Source organism: Coregonus lavaretus (assembly GCF_964263955.1).
Source record: "Coregonus lavaretus genome assembly, chromosome: 17".
In the NCBI taxonomy this organism is placed as follows: domain Eukaryota; kingdom Metazoa; phylum Chordata; class Actinopteri; order Salmoniformes; family Salmonidae; genus Coregonus; species Coregonus lavaretus.
In genome coordinates this window covers 4,993,629-5,016,268 of record NC_140004.1, presented here as the reverse complement: position 1 = coordinate 5,016,268, position 22,640 = coordinate 4,993,629, and the positions used below count along the sequence as shown (strand labels likewise).

General features: G+C 47.2%; 1 protein-coding gene across 1 annotated transcript in view; it reads left to right on the top strand.

Annotated features, from left to right (window-relative positions):
• LOC311144254 (adhesion G-protein coupled receptor V1-like) overlaps positions 1–21,999 on the top strand; it is a gene marked incomplete at its 5' end in the record, with an annotated part of 183,987 nt that extends 161,988 nt beyond the window's left edge. Inside the window, 3 exons of the mRNA XM_084180264.1 lie at positions 3,417–3,608; positions 6,635–6,812; positions 21,752–21,999. Of these exons, the coding sequence (XP_084036390.1) occupies positions 3,417–3,608; positions 6,635–6,812; positions 21,752–21,870 (489 nt within the window). The 3' untranslated portion in view covers positions 21,871–21,999. The remainder of the gene's footprint in view (positions 1–3,416; positions 3,609–6,634; positions 6,813–21,751) is intronic.
• Positions 22,000–22,640: the final 641 nt, after the last annotated feature.

The window sequence follows — 22,640 nt, the reverse complement described above, 5'->3', positions numbered from 1 at the left end:
CCAATGCTATTACTTTGTGATTTAGCCTAACGGCTCTAAACCACAGCAGCACCGCTACATGTCCTCCGGTAAGCAGCCGTTAACCAGCTGGCTCCAGTGCACTTGGCTATATTTCATACATCCTGGTTAGTGGTTAGTTAGCACTGCTCTGGAGCGTCTAGGCAACCTCAAATGACAGCTGTACACGAAGGCAAACATCAGGGAATGTACAGTAAATGTCTGTGTCCCAAAGTACTGTATGTCTGCAGGGCCAAGTATTGCACTACATAGGGAATAGGGTGCCATCTGGCATGCAACCAATTACAGAGAAGACTTTGCACCTTATTCAATCTATGGAAGTGGAACTGGTAACTGGATGGATCCAGCATGATTGTTTTTGCACTGCAGAATTGTACGTGTGGATCTAAAGGGTCAAGATAGACAATGTTTACAGTGTGTTCCTGGATGTTTACCCTGATTTAGTTGCTTTTCAGTAAAATACGTTCTCGGATACAGTGCCTTCCATGGGCAGACATCCTCTGACGCATCCTATCACATCTAGTGTGATATCATCGGCTATATCCAGCACCTAGCTCCAGCTATCAATTTGGAGGGCCACCATCTTACAGTACAGAGCAGCTGCTGCGTGTGTATTATGACTCAGGGAGGAAAGGATTTTTCACATCTCCAAGCTGTTTCACATCTCCATGGCTGTGTCCCAAATGACAACCTATTCCCTACATAGTGCTCCACTTGACCAGAGCCCATAAGATATAGTGCCCTATATAGGGAATAGGGTGCCATTTCTATATAGGGAATAGGGTGCCATTTGGGACGCAGACAAGGACCAACAGAGACATTTCCCTTGATGTCAATTTCAGTGACTTCCAAATTAAAACAGTACATAACTTCTTCTGTGTCTATAAAACATAGGGTCTGTCCCAGATGGCACTTTGTAGTGCACTACTTTTGACCAGGGGCCCATAGGGTGCATTTGGGCCAAGTGGCCAAGTATTGATCTCGGTGTTTTCAGAGTGAGAGCGACCTTTGTGCCCCAGCACGTTACTCAATACAACCGCAGATTTAGTGGTTTATTCTCAGCACTCCACACGGACGGACAGACGGACAGACAGACAGACAGGGGCATTACTGTTGGAGTCTATCAATATAGATGGTACCCAGAGCTGGCGGATGGAATGCTTTTCTGCTTCTCTATCTATCTCGTTCTCTTTCTCTCTCTCTCTCTCGCTCTATTTCTTTCTCTCTTCTGCCATATTGGTTGTCTAGGGGTTGTCTAGGGCATGTTGGTTGTCTAGGGCAGCATCTGCATTAGATCCAGCTGAATTTGTACTGAATTATAGAAGAATAATCTGATCACAGCAGTTTGTGTCTGGCTGTGCCCGACCCTCTGCCGGTAAATGGGCTTGTACATTATTAGCTCACAAACAAACAGCCCCCCTTTCTTTGAACAATGAAACAGGCCAGGCACCCAACACACAATTCAATTTACCCCCGCACATCCTGATTTGTCCCACACAGTGGACTATAAATAGACCTCTATTCATTGTAGCGCAGGACCTGTCACGAGCCCTGTCGTTGAAGATGAGTTGATAATGCAGAAGCAGCAGCCTCATTCATCGATTCAACCCGGGACACGTTGCTAAGAGACGTGGTATAGGAGGGATAAGCCCAGTGGTCTAAGCCCTATGATGACCATGTTTTATAATTGCAGATCAAGAACTCTCTCTTTTTTTATTCATTTGATCTCTTTTTGTTGTTTCTCTGTACCTCTCTGTTTCTCCTTTGCTTTTTTCTGTAACACTCCCTCCTTTCAGTTGATTTCTATCTGTCTTGTTCATTTTTTACTGGAAGCGTTCTCTCCCTAGCTAGCTAGCTGGTTAGTGTCTCTTATGTTCTCACTCCTCTCTCCTCCCTCCCTGGTTCCCATGGTGGTGTAGGGGCCGTGACCTAACCTCCTGTAGTAACACTCGCTCTCTCTTTTCTCTCACACGCACACCGAACACACACACACACACACACACACACACACACACACACACACACACGTCAAGTCCCCAGAGCAGGGAACACTTACATAACAGCCTGTGGGCAATAAAGTGTGTTCCTTGGGCCGCGCTGGCTCAGGCTGTTCCTTAACGGCGTGTGTTAATTGCCCTGAAGACTGTCATGATGGGGCCGCTCGCACTCTATCAGAGACTACTGATAGTGGCTGCTCCACACACACACACTCATGTACACACACACATCACACTCACACACACACACACAGACACCACATACGCACACACTCCGCTCAGGCTATAAAGACACTCTGAGTGATTGATGTGGGTGTATTGTGTCCATTTCCAAATGTGTGCTTTTTTCCCCACATAGAAGCTCATGTTCCCTATTTACGGTGCACCAATAAACAGGTAAGTGTACTAAGCCTGTTCCTCTTCGTCTCCTCGCATCTCGTATCCATTAAACGCCACTTGTAGCGTGTTTATTTTTCCCTTTCAATGTCAGGGTTCCAAGGAAAGATATACTGTATAGTATAATGATTCCCACACATTTGTATCTACATAAAGAGCATTTGTCTCTCTATCCGTGTTGAGTGGCTTTCCTCTCCCTAAGCCGGACTAAACTGCCTGGCTGTTAAGATCTATAGGCCACTGGTGAAACAGGACCATGGGCTTTGCTGAAACGGAGAGATTGCAATTGGTTTAATTTAAGGAGAAGTCCACGTTTTGATGAACTTCCTGCTCTAGAACGCTTGGTGATGTCCTGTTCTCCTGGTTGTGTGTGTGTGTGTGTGTGTGTGTGTGTGTGTGTGTGTGTGTGTGTGTGTGTGTGTGTGTGTGTGTGTGTGTGTGTGTGTGTCTGTGTGTGTGTGTGTGTGTGTGTGTGTGTGTGTGTGTGTGTGTGCGCGCGTGCGTGTGTGCGTGCATGCGTGCGCAAATACTGTATATGCAGTGCGGTGTATCACTCCATCTCTGTCTATGGTTGCCGTCATCCCCTCCTGCCCGCCTGGTGTTGTGAGATGTCTGCTGGGGCTGTGGTATTTCACAGAGGAATGTGCTGGAGTAATTCACACTGGCCTGTCTGTTGACACAGAGGATGTGATAGAGATACTAGACCAGGATGCTGCTGACTGACAGTGATGTCATGTCCGAGGGATGACGTCTTGCCACTTCTACCATTGTCAATCAATCCAAACTTTCCCCATAAGGAATGTGCTGCTGTACATTGTGTGCAAGATAAATACACTTCTCAGAGTGCAGTGTGGAGAATGACGCGCTATCGACAACAATTTAATTCCGGTCTCCTTTTTCTTTTGTGTGTACGTTAATTCATGATGTGCCTGGCAGGGTCAAATCATTTGAATTGCAATGGAGGTGGCACATTTTACCCTCTGACCTTTACCCTCTGTTCCCTAGGGCCTGTACGTGTTTGCGGTGTACTTCCTGATGCACAACCAGCTGTGTTGGCCATCCAAAGCCAGCTACACAGTGGAGATGAATGGCCACGGCAGCCCAGACTCCACTTACCACAGCGGGGTAGGGGGTGCCGCCACCATAGGGGCGGAGATCAACAAGTCCACCCAGAACCTCATCAGCGCCATGGAGGAGGTAACCCACACACACACGCACACCCTGCCATCTTCCCCTCCCTCACTGCACGAAACTATGGAGAAAAAGCAAGAGAAAATGGTGAGGAGCCCTGTTCTTGCCCCGCAAGCCCCCAACTTACTGACTGACTGACTGACTGGCCACTGTTACCCAACCTCTGAGTCTGCTTCACCATTATCCCCCATACCCCTCTCTCCCCTGCCCAGTGCCCTTACTCTAAAGCCCTTACCTTAACCCCTTCCACAGTCCCATCCCTCTCTCTCTCCCATGCCCTCATTCCGAGGGCTCGGTTTGACCAGTCCTCTCCTCACTCACACCCTTGTCAGCGGATCCACAGGGAAACATGGCATGTCCCCCCACACGCTCTGTGTGTTCACAATGGCTTAAGTCATCTATCCCGCAATTACTCTCACACTAATGTGTGTGTGAGAGCTGCCATGCAGAGACGCGTTCTTCTCTCCTCAACTAATAGCCTACTAGTAGCCCATCTTACCCTAGAACTATGACCTCAATATGACCTGTCAGCCTACATCCTCCCCAGGCCCAGTCCATCCATCCCCTGCTAGGCCACAGCTCTGCTGGACACCCTATAAGGAGTTACCCTGAAGAGGAGATGGGGGTAGAATTAGAGAGAATAGAGAGGAAATGGAGAGGGGAGGAAGAAGGGGTGTGGAGGGGATTGGTACATGGGAGGTGTCTTGTCAGCCCCCTTCAGAGCGGGTATGGTAAATCCAGCGGTGGCTGGACACTGTACCACAGCTCTGGACACTGTACCAATTACAGGCTATTACACCACAATGTCTGTCTGTCATTACAGGCCTGTTCAGATAGGCTATTACACCTGTCTGTCTGTCTGTCTGTCATTACAGGCCTGTTCAGATAGGCTATTACACCTGTCTGTCTGTCTGTCTGTCTGTCTGTCATTACAGGCCTGTTCAGATAGGCTATTACACCATGCTGTCTGTCTGTCTGTCTGTCTGTCTGTCTGTCTGTCTGTCATTACAGGCCTGTTCAGATAGGCTATTACACCTGTCTGTCTGTCTGTCTGTCTGTCATTACAGGCCTGTTCAGATAGGCTATTACACCATGCTGTCTGTCTGTCTGTCTGTCTGTCTGTCTGTCTGTCTGTCTGTCTGTCTGTCTGTCTGTCATTACAGGCCTGTTCAGATAGGCTATTACGCCAGGCTGTCTGTCTGTCTGTCTGTCTGTCTGTCTGTCTGTCTGTCTGTCTGTCTGTCTGTCTGTCATTACAGGCCTGTTCAGATAGGCTATTACGCCAGGCTGTCTGTCTGTCTGTCTGTCTGTCTGTCATTACAGGCCTGTTCAGATAGGCTATTACGCCAGGCTGTCTGTCTGGCTGGCTGTTGATGATATGTTGATCTTTTGAATCAGCTGTGTAGTGCTAGGGGCAAAAACTAAAACGTGCACCCCTTTGGGTCCCCAGGACCAGGATTAAGAAACACTGAGAGTCTGTCTGTCTGTCACTGGTGACAGAGGGAGGGAGGCTGGTGGAACTGGGTTTCCTGGAAAACACAGACTAAGGGAAAAATTAGACTCCACGGGGATCCTTACCACAACGCAATCATTTCCAAGATGCATTGAATTTCCTGTCTGTGCCCTGGATGACGTCATTTGGTATATATGAGAGGAGAGGGAGAGTTGTCCAGTGATGGGTTAGATTGTTACCTGTACACATACTGTGTGCTGAAAACCAACCAGACTCTTTTGGTAGAAACAGCACAAGATTGCTTAGCCAAGTGAAATATCTTAGCTATGTACACAATGTGCCAGTTCTCATGGCTAGCTAGTTGTCTGTGATGGTGCTGAACTCTCTCTTCCCATCACCACTCATCCAGACATCCAGTGATCAGCCCTGGGAACTGTCTCTCTCTCTCTCTCTCTCTCTCTCTCTCTCTCTCTCTCTCTCTCTCGCTCTCTCTCTCTCTCTCTCTCTCTCTCTCTCTCTCTCTCTCTCTCTCTCTCTCTCTCTCTCTCTCTCTCTCTCTCTCTCTCTCTCTCTCTCTCTCTCTCTCTCTCTCTCTCTCTCTCTCTCTCTCTCTCTCTCTCTCTCTCTCTCTCTCTCTCTCTCTCTCTCTCCCTCACTCACTCCTCACACTCTCTCTCTCTCTCTCTCTCTCTCCCTCTCTTTCTCTTTCTCTTTCTCTTTCTCTTTCTCTTTCTCTTTCTCTTTCTCTTTCTCTCCCTCTCCCTATCTCTAGTGCCCTCTCTCCCCCCCCTCTCTCTCCCTCTTCCTCTTCCTCTCCCTCTCCCTTACTCTCTACCCCTCTTCCCCCCTCTGTCTCCCCTCTCTCTCTCTCCCTCTTCCTCTCCCTCTCCCTTACTCTCTACCCCTCTCCCTCTGTCTCTCACTCTCTCTGGAGAAAAAGCATTCATCAGTGCGGCAGACTCAGGGCAATATTTACATATGAGACCCATAGCCAGCGAACTCCCTCTCACCCCTTAACCCCCACATGACCCCCACATGACCGCTCGTCCTGCATGAACCCTTTGGGGAGCTTTGACCATAAACTCTGTGTGACCCTCCATGTCTAAGACACGATTACACACATTCTCTGCTGTCCAGAGCTGACTCCCTTCCAGAATGGGACTGGTTTTTGTCATTGCATTAATCATGGAGATGTTACATGCTCATCTCTGGTTTATGCTGTTTATGCAAAGACATGAGGATACCCACTATGCACTCCAAATACTGTAAATGTTAGCTCATAAACAACACTCTAGAAATGTAACCCTAACAGAATGTATGCCCTCTGATCAGTGTCATTTCAACGTGTTGGACAGTGGCTGTCTTTGTTAATGCCGTATACAGTCTGTAAACATATGCTGTGTGTGTGTGTGTGTGTGTTTGTGTGTGTGTGCGTGCGCGTGCATGTGCATGCATGCGTGTGTGCACGTTTGCATGTATGTGCGTATGGGCGTGCATATTTGCGTGTTTATGTGTGTGTGCGTGCCTGCGTGCTTGTGCGCGTGCTGTGCCTGTATGTGTGTGTGTGTGTGTGTGGCAGGTGTCTGCGGACTGGGAGCGTGCGTCCCTGCGTCCGGGCAGTCAGCCCAGCAGTGTGTTTAAACAGAGCCCTCAGAGTGGGGCCTACACCACCGACGGAGGAGGCTTCATCAACGACAACCTAGTGGCCGACGAGGAGTCCCAGGAGTTTGACGACCTCATATTTGCCTTAAAGACTGGTAAGAATCACTTTGGCTGTCCCAAATGCCAAACTATTCCCTGTAGTGCACTACTTTAGAAGTGCACTTTGTAGGGAATAGGGTACCATTTCGGACAAAGCCTATCACTTATCATGCAGACATATTATTAATCAGTCATCAGTAGCCTATATGAAGCCAATAACTAGAGCCCAGAGTTTTTCCTGATCAGGTCATATGGTCAGGAGAAACTCCTTGTCCTACTCATCAACACCATAATGGTGTCGAGGAAGAAGTGGATACTGCGATGAGTCAGTATACATACAAATCACATCTTATTCCCTAGTAGGTTAGAGTTCCAATTTGTACTCGAGCATACATGTACTCGATCTGGAATATGGGTGACTCACATATGGCTTTCTAACGTTTGTGTGATTTGGTGTGTGCGCATTTGAACGTGTGCATGTGTATACGCAAGGGTTTGTATGGAGGCCTGGAGTTGGTGTGTATGTGCGAGTACACACACGTGCGTTCGTGTGCCCATGGCAGCCATTACTGCTGGCCCTGCTTGATCAGTCCTCTGCGAACCCTCAGTCTTGCAGCTGTAGGAAACATTTTTCCTCAGTCATCAATGTTTAATAAGATAGGGGTCTTACTGCCGGCTGATATATCACCGCTCCACACTCCCATTCTCAAATCACAGAGTAATCGATCTACGCTGCCTGAATAACAAGTGGCAGGCCCAGCTGAAAACATGCCAAGTAGTGTTCAGGACTTTGTTTTGACTGTTTCTCTAGGAAATATAGGCTGCTTCCCAAATGGCACCCTATTCCCGATATGGTGCACTACATTTGACAAGAGCCCCATGGACCCTGGTCAAAAGTAGTGCACTATAAAGGGAATAAGGTGTCATTTGGGATGCTTTCATAGAATAGGGATGTCATGTTCTTTTGTAGTGTTAAAGTGGACCAAGAGGGGGCGCTGGTGAGCAGCAACATGTGAAGACGCATTTTCTCGGTGCTCCTGTCCAGGGTGAACAATTTACTATTAGTAGTTCACCAACACCTCCCCTACCGCGTTAATTTTGTAACATTTAATTAGGAATCCTGACATTTTTGGCCTTTTCATCGTAAAATGTCGAAACAACAACGGCCACAAGTCACAAAAGAGCAGGCCTCTACTAAAGCCTCGGGCTCACCGGACACTGACACGGACTCTGACCCCCCGACCTAGCCAAGGTAATGGCGGCTATCATTAAGTCTGAACAGACTGTGCTGGCTAAGGTGGAGTCACTATCCACTGACCTATCTGCACAAATGGCCACTCTCGCCACCGAGGTCAACACAAAGATCGACTCCATTAAAGAAGACTTGGCGAAACAGGACACCCGTCTGAATAGCCTGGAAGGCAGCGCAACTACTTACTCCGACAAAATGGTGACACTGGAAGAACAAGTCACCCGGCTAACATCAGATGTCGTCAAACTTACTTCCAAGGTCGAGGACCTCGAGAACAGACATCACCGGGGGAACGGTTTCATTTTCGGCGTGAGAGAGGGACTCAAGACCGATGGCGGATTGCGGCCTACGCTGTTCATAGCTAAACTGCTACAGGAAATTCTAGGCCTCGATTACACCCCCACCCTTGACCGTGCGCACAGAAGCTTACAGTCCACACTGAAGAATGGGGAGCCGCCCAGACCCATCGTAGTCAAATTCCACTACTTTCAGGAGAAGGAGGATGTCCTCTGTAAGGCATCACGAGCGGCTCCCATCACCACGACGGCCAGAAGATTCGCATTTACCTGGACTACACGGTTGCAGTCATGAAGAAGAGGTCACCCTCCTTTTGTAATACATTTTTGTATTATCCTTCAAATATGCATATTGCATAAGATACATTAGAGAACTGAGGTGGTTCCCTCCAGAATCCCTTCCCTATGTGTAAACTTGATAATGTTCACCCTGGATAGAGCTCTACTGAGGTTCGGTTTAACATGGTAGTATTTTGCTCTAGTCTAGGAGAGGTAGATGCAGCCTTCCAACAGGGGGAAGGCCAGCATAGGGGTCCAAGGTTTGCTTCTGGGTATTTTGTTGTTTTTAGCAGTTTTTAATTTTCTTTATATTTTATTATTCTGACCTTTCAGCACACTGGCCATGTGATTGTACTAAAATTCATTTCTAATTACTATGACTACTGTATTCCTAATTCACATAATCTAGGCTCCACTTGCTTTATCATTTGGAGCTTAAAAGGAATGAACCATGTGGTCAACCGTTGCCGAGTGTATGCTCATCTTAAATCTTAAAAGTCCGGACATTGTTTTTCTCCAAGAGACCCATCTCCTGTCCTGCGACCATGATAAACTAAAGAGAGGATGGGTCGCACAAATATTTCACTCCAACTTTGGTGCTAAGGCCAGAGGGGCAGCCATCCTTATCAGAAAAGGCACCCCATTTGTCTCCTGCAAAGTAATTTCAGATACTAATGGCAGATATATTATAGTGATGGGAAAATTGTTTAGATGAACAAACTAACATGGATGCCTCAATAAGTGATGATCCAGTCCATGCAGAGCGGTAAAGCTCCTGGGCCTGATGGCTTCCCTATTGAATTTTATAAAGCAATCTCCTCTAAACTATCCCCTATCCTCAGCTCAATGTACAATGAAATCCTTTCAGAAACTGCCCAAGACACTTACCCAGGCGAATATTTAATTTTTGCTTAAAAAGGAAAAGAATCCCCTAGAATGTGACTCATACCACCCTATAAGCCTTTTGTGCTGCAATGATATAATTCTCACTGAGGTCCTCTCGCGCCGTTTAGAGACAGTGACACCTAATATAATTCACTCTGACCAAACCGGATGTATCTCATGTAGGCAATCTTTCTATAATATGCGCCGGCTATTTCATGTTCTTTGTTCTACCCACTCAACTCCACAGCCAGAGGTCAGAGGTCGTCATTTCTCTGGATGCTGAGAAGGCTTTCGAATGGGTTGTGTGGGAAAATCTATTTACAGTACTAGAGAGATTTGGCTTTGGCCCGTCATTCCTTTCCTGGATTAAGATTTTGTACTCGTCCCCAGTGGCTTCTGTTCGCACCAACAATGTTACCTCCAGCTACTTCCCTCTCCAAAGTGGGGCCAGGCAGGGTTGCTGTCTATCCCCTTTTCTATTTGATATGACTATTGAGCCTCTTGCTATCGCCCAGCAAAGCAGGATTTCATAAGGTGGTTGTCTCTTCCCATTTCATTAGCAGGTCGCATTCATTATTTTAAGATGACTGTACTACCTAGGTTTTTTGTACTTATTCCAAATGATTCCCATTCCCATTCTTCTTTTATACATATCTAACCCTGTGGAGTCTATACCCTATCTCTTGGACATGCTACAAGGTTTTGGGACATTCTCTGGTTATAAGTTAAACCTAACAAAAAGTGTGCTCCTCCCCATTAATCAGTTAGCAGAAGGTATTGGCTATGCCAATTTCCCATTTAAGGTGGTGCATCAGGTCTTTACTTATTTGGGGATAAAGGTCACACGCTCATTTAAGGCTCTGTTTAAACATAACTTCAAAACACTCCTGGAGCGCACTAAGCAGGATTTCATAAGGTGGTCGTCTCTTCCCATTTCATTAGCAGGTCGCATTAATTTAATTAAGATAACTGTAATACCTAGGTTTTTTGTACTTATTCAAAATTATTCAAAATGTTGTCTTAAAGTCGATGTTCAATTAACTGGACAGCTACATTTCCAACTTCATTTGGAATAAGTCAAATCCACGAATAAGAAAGGTATATGTAGAGAGACCTAAGCCCCAATTTTTTACACTACTACTGGTCAGCAAATATGTCTAAATGTGTTTAATGGGTTTCTACGTTTGAAAACAAGGATTGTCCAACTTGTACCATCATGGAGTTACAGTCAAGCCGTCCAACTTCTCCTGTTTCGCTCCTGTGCTCCCCACTGCCCATGAACCTTGGCACCCATGTTTTGAATCCCATTGTCAAGAACTCCCTTAAAATCTGGTCCCAATTCCAAAATCACTTTAGCCTTAAACAAGCAAGCTGCTTCTCTCCATTAACATCAAATCATCTCTTCCCAGCATCGCAGATTGATACAGCATTCCAGTTCTGGCATAGGAATGGTCTGGTGTTTTTTTGTGACCTATTTGTTGATAACACATTAGTCTCATTCGATACTCTGAGGGTTGACCATAATTTTCCCAATACCCACTTTTTTAGATACCTGCAAACTCGCAGCTTTGCCAAAATACATTTCCCTTCATTTCCAATCGAGCCCTCTAAGTGTCCAGTCGAGAGGTTGAGCGTCTCCACACCTCAACTTTTGCATAAGGCATGGGCTCATTCAGTTCAAAGTTTTGCACCGTCTTCATTACTCAAATGACAGATTGGCAAAAATATATCCAAATGTTGACCCGAATGTTTGAGATGCCACCAGAGTCCAGCGACTGTGGGACACATGTTTTGGTCATGCCAATCTTTGAGTGGCTTCTGGGACCCCATTTTAGAGGCATTCTCACATATGTGTAATCCAACTGTTAGCCCCAACCCATTCACTGCCATTTTTGGGGTACTTCCTATAGACCAGAATGCTACCACGCATCAGGCGATTGAGATAGCATTGCCTCGCTGCTAGCTTACCGCCTTGTCCTCTTTCACTGGGAGTCTGCAACGCCGCCTTCCTTTATTCAGTGGGTTAAGGAGGTGATGTCATCTCTGCCTCTGGAGAAGTTTAGGTACACTGTGCATGGGGCCCAACAAAAGTTAGACTTAACCTGGTCCCCATTCATACAATACGTGGAGAGCCTGTCTTTTACTTAGTATAACTTGCATACTTTGGTAAGCAGTCATATCTGTTTTGTGCTGATAAGATTCAACTATAGTTATGACACAGATAACATTTTTATTTAACTTTTTCCATTGTTATTGTTTTTACTACTGTTTGTGTTTCTGTCCTATTTAATGTACTTTTCTATGTATGATGCCTTGGTGGATGGGAGGGAGGGAGGGAGGGACGGAGGTGTAAGGGTTGGTGTGAGGTGTGACCCAGGTGCGGTGCAGGATAGACAGTAGGCAGTAGGCAGAGATGGTGACACAAGGATCTTTACTGGTGTTCCCAAAACCAGGATACAAAATAATGGACTTGTCACGCAAAAATAAAGGAGGAGCAAATTGGTCTCCAAAAACAGGCTGACAGCAAACATATGAAATACTAACTATGACTGAAAACAACAATGAAACACTTCTCAAGTACCTGTACATACGTCTCGCGATCAGACACTGATTAGTACTGTTTGGCATCGAGGACTAGCAGAGAAAACAGAGCAAGGGAACACAGGGAAGTGAGGGCATAAATACACAGGTGAATCAGGTAGACACAGGTGACACCAATAGGATGATGATTAGTCCAGACTGTGAGTGAGGAGGTGCCTAAGGTTGTCGGAGGATGACACCTAGTGGGTCGCTCTGGAACTGCGACCCCCCCCCCCCCCCCCCCCTCCGCCGGACCACTCTGAAAGACCCGACGAAGCAGGGGGACAGCTTCCTGGACTCCACGCGGAGGGGAAGATCCTGCGAGGAGAGCCACACCCTCTGTCCCAGGCAAAAAACGAGCCCGGGCGACGCCTGCGGTTGGCCTGATGTTGAGACCTGACCGAGGCCCGCTTAAGCGCCGCCCGTACTTGCCTCCAGGTGCGGCGACAGCGACTGATGTGGGCCTGGACCGACGGGACCACCACCTCCTCCTCTTGCTCGGGGAATAGGGGGGGTTGGTACCCGTATTGGCACTGGAAGGGAGACAGGCCGGTGGATGAGCAGAGAAGGATGTTGTGGGCGTACTCCACCCACGCCAGTCGCTGACTCCACGTAGCTGGGTTGCTGGAGGCGTAGCACCTCAGCACCCCCTCCAGATCCTGGTTGACACGCTCTGTCTGCCCGTACGACTGGGGATGGAAGCCAGAAGACAAGCTGACAGAGGTGCCGAGGCAGGAGGCGAACGCCTTCCAGAACCTGGAGGTGAACTGAGGACCCCGATCCGACACCACATCTTAGGGAAGGCCGTGGACCCGGAAAACGTGCTGCACCACCAACTTAGCCGTCTCCCGTCGGGAGTTTGGGAAGGGGAATGAAGTGGGCAGCCTTCGAAAACCGGTCCACAATGACCAGGATGACTGTGTATCCATCAGAGGGGGGTAGGGCGGAAATGAAATCCAGCGAGATGTAGGACCAGGAGCGGTTGGGGATAGGCAGGGGTTGGACAGCCCTGCCGTGGGCTGACGTGAGCTCTTCGTGCGCGCGCACACCAGGCAAGCCGCCACGAAGGCGCGTATCCCCCTCAGCTGTTGGCCACCAGAACCTCCTATGCAGGAACTCCAATGTCCTGGTGCCCCCCGGATGGCTGGTGAGGTCGGACACGTGCGCCCACTGAAGCAGTCGCGAGCGCGCAGCCTTGGGTACGTACATCCTCCCCGATGGACCTCCACCCGGATCGGGCTCCCACCGTAGCGCTGCTCTGACCAGCCTATCGATTCCCCACGAAACTGGGGCAGCAATTAGGGCATTGGGGACAATGGGGTTGTCCCTCTCCACCAGGTCCACGGGGTCGAACTGCCGGGAGAGCGTGTCAGGCTTGGTGTTCTTCGACCCTGGACGGTATCAGATCGTGAACCGGAACCTGGTGAAGAACAATGCCCACCTGGCCTGGCGCGAGTTGAGCCTCTTGGCCCCCTGAATGTAGGCTAAGTTCTTATGGTCAGTCCATATGACGAATGGATGGACGGCCCCCTCTAGCCAATGCCTCCACTACCCCCGGGCGAGCTTGACCGCTAGCAGCTCAAGGTTCCCCACGTCATAATTCCGCTCCACCGGGGACAGCCGACGGGAGAAAAACGCGCAGGTGTGAGTCTTACCGTCCTTGAGGAACCGCTGGGACAGGATGGCTGCCACCACAACGCCTGAAGCATCCACCTCCACAATAAACGGCAGGGACGGATCAGGATGCCCTAGGACCGGGGCCGATGTAAAGCGCCACTTAAGCGTATCAAATGCGTTCCCCGCTTCCGGGGTCCAGGCAAAGGTGTTCACGCTCGTCTGGGTGAGGGCTGTCAGGGGAGCGGCTAGGGAGCTAACATTGCGAATAAATCGGCTATAAAAATGTGAAAACCCTACCCTTGTAGTTGCTTGAGGGATGAGGGCTGGGGCCAATCCAGTACCGCGCCGACCTTGGCTGGGTCCATCCATAGGTCCCCCTGGATGACGATGAACCCCAGGAAGGAGACTGTCTCTGTGTGGAACACGCACTTCTCCGCCTTAACGTAGAGCTGGTGACAGAGAAGGCGATGGAGGATCTGTCGAACATGCTGCTGGTGTTCACTCATGTCCTTTGAAAATATAAGGATGTCATCCAAATACACGAAGACGCTGTAGTCGAGGAGGTCCAGGAGCACGTCATTGACCAATGCCTGGAACACCGCAGGCGCGTTGGCTAGACCGAACGGCATGACTTGGTACTCGTAATGCCCACTGGGTGTGTTAAAAGCCGTCTTCCACTCATCCCCCTCTCGAAGCATTTCGTAAATCCAGCTTGGTGAAGACCAGGGCTCCCTTCTGTTTGGGCTGATGAGTGGTCAGTGGAGACCGGAACAGGACGGAGGCGGAGCCTCCCTCCAGGATGAGCTGCCCCATGGACCAGTCTATCCGGGGTTTGTGGGAGTCCACAATGAAAAACTGGATATCCTCCCATAGCCCCCCTGCCACCCGGACACGCACGGGGACAGTGCGCCGGGTGATGAAGCCCAACCCCAACGGCTGGCTGTCCAGGCCCATGACCGGAACCGGCTCGAAGAAGGAGAGTAACGGAACGCTCCACCCTTGGGCCAGCCCCGCATCCATCAGGTTTCCTGTGGCCCCCGAATCCACCAGTGCATTCGCCCGAAGCGCAGCGCGGTCCCACTGGGGTTGGGGTTTCGGTTCAGGCTCGCTAGCACCCCTCATGATATTAGCGAGCCCCACGTTTCCCGGCTTTTCCGGGCATGAGTCGCAGTGGTAACCTGCCTGGCCGCAGTACAGGCAACGTCCCTGGCACAGACGTCTCTGCTTCTCCATCCTGGACAAGCGCTCCTTGCGTCATCCCTCTCTCATGCGCCCGTTCACCACGGCAATTGTCTACCCGCACCGAGTGGTCGACGAGACCATCCAGTCGCTCAGGCAGCTCCCTGAAGGAGAGTTAGTCCTTCTTCCCCTCCGATAGCCCCTGCGCGTAAAGGACGACCAGGGCGGCCACACACCATCCTGCCTCTCGAGCCCGGGTCCGGAACTCCACGGAGTAGTCTGCCACCGAACGGTCACCCTGCCGACAGGCCGTGAGCCGCCTCTCAGCCTCGTGCCCCGACACCACCCGAGAAGTGTCAATCACCTTGCGTAGCTCCCGGGTGAATTGGTAGGAGTCGGACCCAGGAAAGGGCCCGACCCGTCAACAGAGTTATAATGTAGGCCACCCGGCCCTGCTCCGTCGGGAAGGAGAAGGTTGTAGGCTGAATACCAGGGAACACCGGGTGAGGAATTGTCTGCACGGCAATCGTCAGCTGGCGGAGATTCTCGGTGATCTGCTGCAGGCTGCGGTCATGCTGGTTCAGCATAGCTCCCTGCGTTGCCAATGCACTGTGACACTGTGCTGTCTCCGCTGGGTCCATATTGGCTATGTTTTCTGTAAGGGTTGGTGTGAGGTGTGACCCAGGTGCGGTGCAGGATAGACAGTAGGCAGTAGGTAGAGATGGTGAAACAAGGATCTTTACTGGTGGTCCCAAAACCAGGATACAAAATAACGGACTTGTCACGGAAAAATAAAGGAGGCGCAAATTGGTCTCCAAAAACAGGCTGACAGTAAACATACGAAATACTAACTATGACCTGAAAACAACAATGAAACAGGGAGAAGACTTCTCAAGGACCTGTACATACGTCTCGCAATCAGACACTGATTAGTACTGTTTGGCATCGAGAACTAGCAGAGAAAACAGAGCAAGGGAACACAGGGAAGTGAGGGCATAAATACACACGTGAACAGGTAGACACAGGTTGTACTGTTTTTTTGTTCTCATATCTGAAAAACTACAAAATAATAAAAATATTAAATTAAAAAGTGGACCAAGATGGCAGTGCTGTGAGAGAGTCATGTTTGCTATTATTATTATTATTATTATTATTATTATTATTATTGTCATAGCATAACATCATCATACTGTTTATATTTGATATGTTTCTTCACTGTACATAGCTACTATGTTCACTGTAGTTGGATTCTTTAGAGAGGACACGTTATTTCCATTAACCTTCCCATTCTCTCACCAATTAAGATTTCTGTTGCAAAACCCATGGAAAGAGACGTGTCATGCGTCTCACCTTATTTCCCGGTCAGACCTGATAACCAAGGTGTCCATATCATGGAAAGAACACCATCTGGATTTTGACCCCACCTCGTGGTGGCCTGCCGGGCCCCTGATTGCGTGGCCTCTGAAGGGCCCCGTGCAACACATAGGTTAATCTGGCACCTCAGTGCTAACCGGCCCCTGGGCGAGGTCAGTGAATACACGCCAGTATCCACTCTCCGGAAAACACTGTCTATCATCGTGGCCACGCTAAATTAAAAGTCCCTGGCGGCAGCGGACTTGGAGGTAGTCAGAGGTGTTAATGAGAGTGGATTGGCTAGAGAGGGTAACGTTAACGTAAATAAAAGCCTCGGGGAGAGCAGAGCGCTAACTCTTCTTCAGTCATCTTTAACGTGTAGTGTTTGAGTTTGTGTATGTGTGTGTGCGTGCGTGTGCGCTTGCGTGCCTCCGTAAGCTATTGTTGTTATGGAAGATGAGATAGCATTTCACTGGCCTTGCCTTGACTGCTCTATCACCCAACAGTACACCCCATCATTCAGCCTCAAGTTGAATACATATATGAATGGGGTGGCATTCACGGCTCTCTTACTGTTAAAACAACATCAATGAAGATGAATTCTATAGGTAAACAAGATTGAAAAGCATAAAGGAACAATTATAACCACAAATATTTGCTAAGTCTATTACCTGTAGCTCTGTAGCTCAGCTGGTAGAGCATGGCGCTTGTAACGCCAAGGTAGTGGGTTCGATCCCCGCGACCACCGATACATAAAAATGTATGCACACATGACTGTGAGTCGCTTTGGATAAAAGTGTCTGCTAAATGGCATATTATTATTTATTATTACCTGTGGTTGTTGTGGAATAACTGAAGCGCTCCTGCTACTTCCTTTCTTCAAGGTTAAACAAGATGTTTAATTCTAAATACATCCAAAACAGGACTTGGAGAAAGAAATGCTATACTAAAGCATTCCTCCTGGCCTGTGTTTTAACCGTCCCCCTCCCGCCTTCCTCTTGGCGTGTATTGCTGACCTCTACGCCTGTAAGTGGCCAGCCAGTCAGTCAGTCAGTCAGTAAAGTCAGTAGCAGCACACTCATTAGGCTCTTCACAGTCCGTTAAAGGGTGAATCATTAACTTACCATCCCACTGGTTATCCTTAATGCCCTGTTTTTACTGTACAGTGCCTTCGGAATGTATTCAGACCCCTTGACTTTTTTGTTACATTACAGCCTTATTCTAAAGCAATTGCCTTGCAAAAGTATAGTGCCTTGCAAAAGTATTCATCCCTCTTGGCATTTTTCCTATTTTGTTGCATTACAACCTGTAATTTAAATAGATTTTTATTTGGATTTCATGTAATGGACATACACAAAATAGTCCAAATTGGTGAAGTGAAATGAAAAAAATAACTTGTTTCAAAAAATTCTAAAAAATAAATAATGGAAAAGTGATGCGTGCATATGTATTCACCCCCTTTGCTATGAAGCCCCTAAATAAGATCTGGTGCAACCAATTACCTTCAGAAGTCACATAATTAGTTAAATAAAGTCCACCTATGTGCAATCTAAGTGTCACATGATCTGTCACATGATCTCAGTATATATACACCTGTTCTGAAAGGCCCCAGAGTCTGCAACACCACTAAGCAAGGGGCACCACCAAGCAAGCGGCACCATGAAGACCAAGGAGCTCTCCAAACAGGTCAGGGACAAAGTTGTAGAGAAGTACAGATCAGGGTTGGGTTATAAAAAAATATCTGAAACTTTTAACATCCCACAGAGCACCATTAAATCCATTATTAAAAAATTTAATGAATATGGCACCACAACAAACCTGCCAAGAGAGGGCTGCCCACCAAAACTCACGGACCAGGTAAGGAGGGCATTAATCAAAGAGGCAACAAAGAGACCAAAGATAATCCTGAAGGAGCTGCAAAGCTCCACAGCGGAGATTGGAGTATCTGTCAATAGGACCACTTTAAGCCATACACTCCACAGAGCTGGGCTTTACGGAAGAGTGGCCATAAAAAAAGCCATTGCTTAAAGAAAAAAATAAGCAAACACATTTGATGTTCGCCAAAAGGCATGTGGGAGACTCCCCAAACATATGGAAGAAGGTACTCTGGTCAGATGAGACTAAAATTGAGCTTTTTGGCCATCAAGGAAAAAGCTATGTCTGGCGCAAACCCAACACCTCTCATCACCCAGAGAACACCATCCCCACAGTGAAGCATGGTGGTGGCAGCATCATGCTGTGGGGATGTTTTTCATCGGCAGGGACTGGGAAACTGGTCAGAATTGAAGGAATGATGGATGGCGCTAAATACAGGGAAGTTCTTGAGGAAAACCTGTTTCAGTCTTCAAGAGATTTGAGACTGGGACGGAGGTTCACCTTCCAGCAGGACAATGACCCTAAGCATACTGCTAAAGCAACACTCGAGTGGTTTAAGGGGAAACATTTAAATGTCTTGGAATGGCCTAGTCAAAGCCAGACCTCAATCCAATTGAGAATCTTTGGTATGACTTAAAGATTGCTGTACACCAGCGGAACCCATCCAACTTGAAGGAGCTGGAGCAGTTTTGGCTTGAAGAATGGGCAAAAATCCCAGTGGCTAGATGTGCCAAGCTTATAGAGACATACCCCAAGAGACTGTCAGTAGTAATTGCTGCAAAAGGTGGTGGGGGGGGGGCTTATGCACGCTCAAGTTTTCTGTATTTTTTGTGTTATTTCTTGTTTGTTTCACCATTTTTTTTTCTTTTGCATCTTCAAAGTGGTAGGCATTTTGTTTAAATCAAATGATACAAACCCCCCCAAAATCAATTATAATTCCAGGTTTTATGGCAACAAAATAGGAAAAATGCCAAGGGGGTGAATACTTTCGCAAGCCAGAAATGTTTGAACAAAAAAACACTACAAATAAAAAATACCTTCTTTACATAATTATTCAGACCCTTTGCTATGAGACTCGAAATTGAGCTCAGGTTCATCCTGTTTCAATTGATCATCCTAGAGATGTTTCTACAACTTGATTGGAGTCCACCTGTGGTAAATTCAATTGATTGGACACGATTTGAAAAGGCACACACCTGTCTATATAAGGTCCCACAGTTGACAGTGCATGTCAGAGCAAAAACCAAACCATGAGGTCGAAGGAATTGTCCATAGAGCGCCAAGACAGGATTGTGTCGAGGCACAGATCTGGGGAAGGGTACCAAAAAATGTCTGCGGCATTGAAGGTCGCCAAGAACACAGTGACCTCCATCATTCTTAAATGGAAGAAGTTTGGAAACACCAAGACTCTTCCTAGAGCTGGCCGCCCAACCAAACTGAGCAATCGGGGGAGAAGGGCCTTGGTCAGGGAGGTGACCAAGAACCCGATGGTCACTCATACAGAGCTCTAGAGTTCCTCTGTGGAGAAGGGAGAACCTTCCAGAAGGACAACCATCTCTGCAGCACTCCACCAATCATGCCTTTATGGTAGAGTGGCCAGACGGAAGCCACTCCTCAGTAAATGCACATGACAGCCCGCCAAAAGGCACCTAAAGACTCTCAGAACATGAGAAACAAGATTCTCTGGTCTGATGAAACAAAGATTGAACTCTTTGGCCTGAATGCCAGGCGTCACGTCTGGAGGAAACCTGGCACCATCCCTACAGTGAAGCATGGTGGTGGCAGCATCATGCTGTGGGGATGTTTTTCAGCGGCAGGGACTGGGAGACTAGTCAGGACTAGTCAGGATAGTCCAGCCACCCTAGTCATAGACTGTTCTCTCTGCTACCGCACGGCAAGCGGTACCGGAGTGCCAAGTCTAGGTCCAAAAGACTTCTCAACAGCTTCTACCCCCAAGCCATAAGACTCCTGAACAGCTAATCATGGCTACCCGGACTATTTGCACTGCCCCCCCACCCCATCCTTTTTACGCTGCTGCTACTCTGTTAATTATTTATGCATAGTCACTTTAACTCTACCCACATGTACATATTACCTCAACTACCTCAACTAGCCAGTGCCCCCGCACATTGACTCTGCAACGGTACCCCCCTGGATATATAGCCTCCCTACTGTCACTTTATTTTACTTCTGCTCTTTTTTTTCTCAACACTTTTTTTAGTTGTTGTTTTATTTTTACTTTTTTTGTTAAAATAAATGCACTGTTGGTTAAGGGCTGTAAGTAAGCATTTCACTGTAATGTCTGACCCTGTTGTATTCGGCGCATGTGACCAATAACATTTGATTTGATTTGATTTGATTTGATCGAGGCAAAAATGAACAGAGCAAAGTACAGAGCGATCCTTGATGAAAACCTGCTCCAGACCGCTCAGGACCTCAGACTGGGATGAAGGTTCACCTTCCAACAGGACAACGACCCTAAGCACACAGCCAAGACAACACAGCAGTGTCTGAATGTCCTTGAGTGGCCCAGCCAGAGCCCGGACTTGAACCCGATCGAACATCTCAGGAGAGACCTGAAAATAGCTGTGCAGCAATGCTCCCCATCCAACCTGACAGAGCTTGAGAGGATCTGCAGAGAATAATGGGAGAAACTCCCCAAATACAGGTGTGCTGAGCTTGTAGCGTCTTACCCAAGAAGACTCAATGCTGTAATCGCTGCCAAAGGTGCTTCAACAAAGTACTGAGTAAAGTGTCTGAATACTTATGTAAATAAGGTATTTCTGTTTTTAATATTTAATACTTTTGCAAAAATTTCTAAAAACCTGTTTTTGCTTTGTCATTATGGGGTATTGTGTGTAGATTGATGAGGAAATGTTTGTATTTAATCAATTTTAGAATAAGGCTGTAACGTAACAAAATGTGGAAAAAGGGAAGGGGTCTGAATACTTTCCGAATGCACTGTAATTGACCGTCATAAAAATGATTCTTGAAATATCTACGCAGGTAATCTAGGGGTCATTCTGTTCTTTGGATTACATCACAATGTGTGCATCTCAAATGTCACCTTATTATTTACTTAAAGACATGCTCCAGAACTTTTGTATAATTTCAACCAGTAGCTTTGAAAGTGGTGCTCACGAGCCAAAACGAGTCCCTGTTTTTTGTGTACTACGTCAATTCATATTATATGTTATGAATCCAATTCAAACAATATGTTACACATTTTTTGTGCTTAAGCATCTTTAATAGTGTACGTCTGTGTTGGCCCTGGTCAAAAGTAGTGCACTAGGGAATAGAGTGCCATTTGAGACACCCCATTCTTCATGCCTTTACATTTGGGACCACTGGTCATGAAACACTCACCTCTATCTGTCAATTTGGACACGTTGACCGTAGTTGACGTGTGTAGATAATGTTAAAATATGATAAGTTATGTGCTGTTTTGGTTGTTGATTATCGTTTTCACTCACCTTTCACTCAGGACACTGCTGCAGTTGTTGATGTAGAAATGTTCTGTAGGCCTTATACCACGGACAAACACTGAATGAATGATGTCATGCATTATCATAGCTCTGGTCCACAGTGTAGTGCGCATTCCTCCACTACGCTCTGGACCAGAGCTAACATTATCAATAAGTGATGATTGACATGTGTGCTGTCTCTCTCCCCCTGTTAGGATCTGGCCTTAACCTGAGCGACAACGAGTCGATCCACGGGAGCCATGACGGTGGGAGTACGGCCCCATCCCAGATCGTTGAACTAAGACGCATACCCATCGCTGACACACACCTTTAACCTCCCACGTCTTTATACCACAGAGAAAAACACAACAGTATTTTTATATTTCTACTGCCTTTGCACTAAAACATCACATTTTTTAAATAGAAAAGTTGTAGTTTTTTCATTAGCTGTTTGAAATCATGAAACCCGGTGATGTTTTTATGTCTGTTTTTATATATGAATATATAAATGTTTTACTAAATTAATTTGTGAAAGTCCTTGATGGAGTTTTTGAAGCTGATTTTATCTCTCCTTGGATGTAAACGTTTTGTATAGTTTTTAGGACACAAGCCAGCACCCTCAAACCTGCTGCTAAGGTTTGTGTAACATTGTTAATAAATAATTCAACAGCTATTTTACATCGGGCTGTCTTGATTCAATTTGTCTGCCTGTGATTGCATTTGGAGCAGCTGGCAGCAGTTTATGGTCTGTCAACAGTTGGACATAAAGAGAGGAGAGCTTGTGTGAGAGTTCCGTAACGCAGGATGTGGAGTTGCTGAGTCGCTGTGGGGTCAGACTAGAGGACACTGTGAATGCACGCAGTCTCCTGGGGGAATTTCACAAACTTGTTCTACACAGTCTGAGTATTGTGGTCCTGGGAGTTCAGGTCTGAACATTTTTGCTTGGGTCTGCAGAAGCGGTGGGAGGTGGAAATATGGAGTATGGATGTGGAGTATGAAAGTTTATATTGAGCCTGTAGATGAAATCTAATACCTGATGATCATCATGGTGTGTTAAACCTGTAAATGTGCTGTATGTACATGATCAGGATACAAGGTCAAACA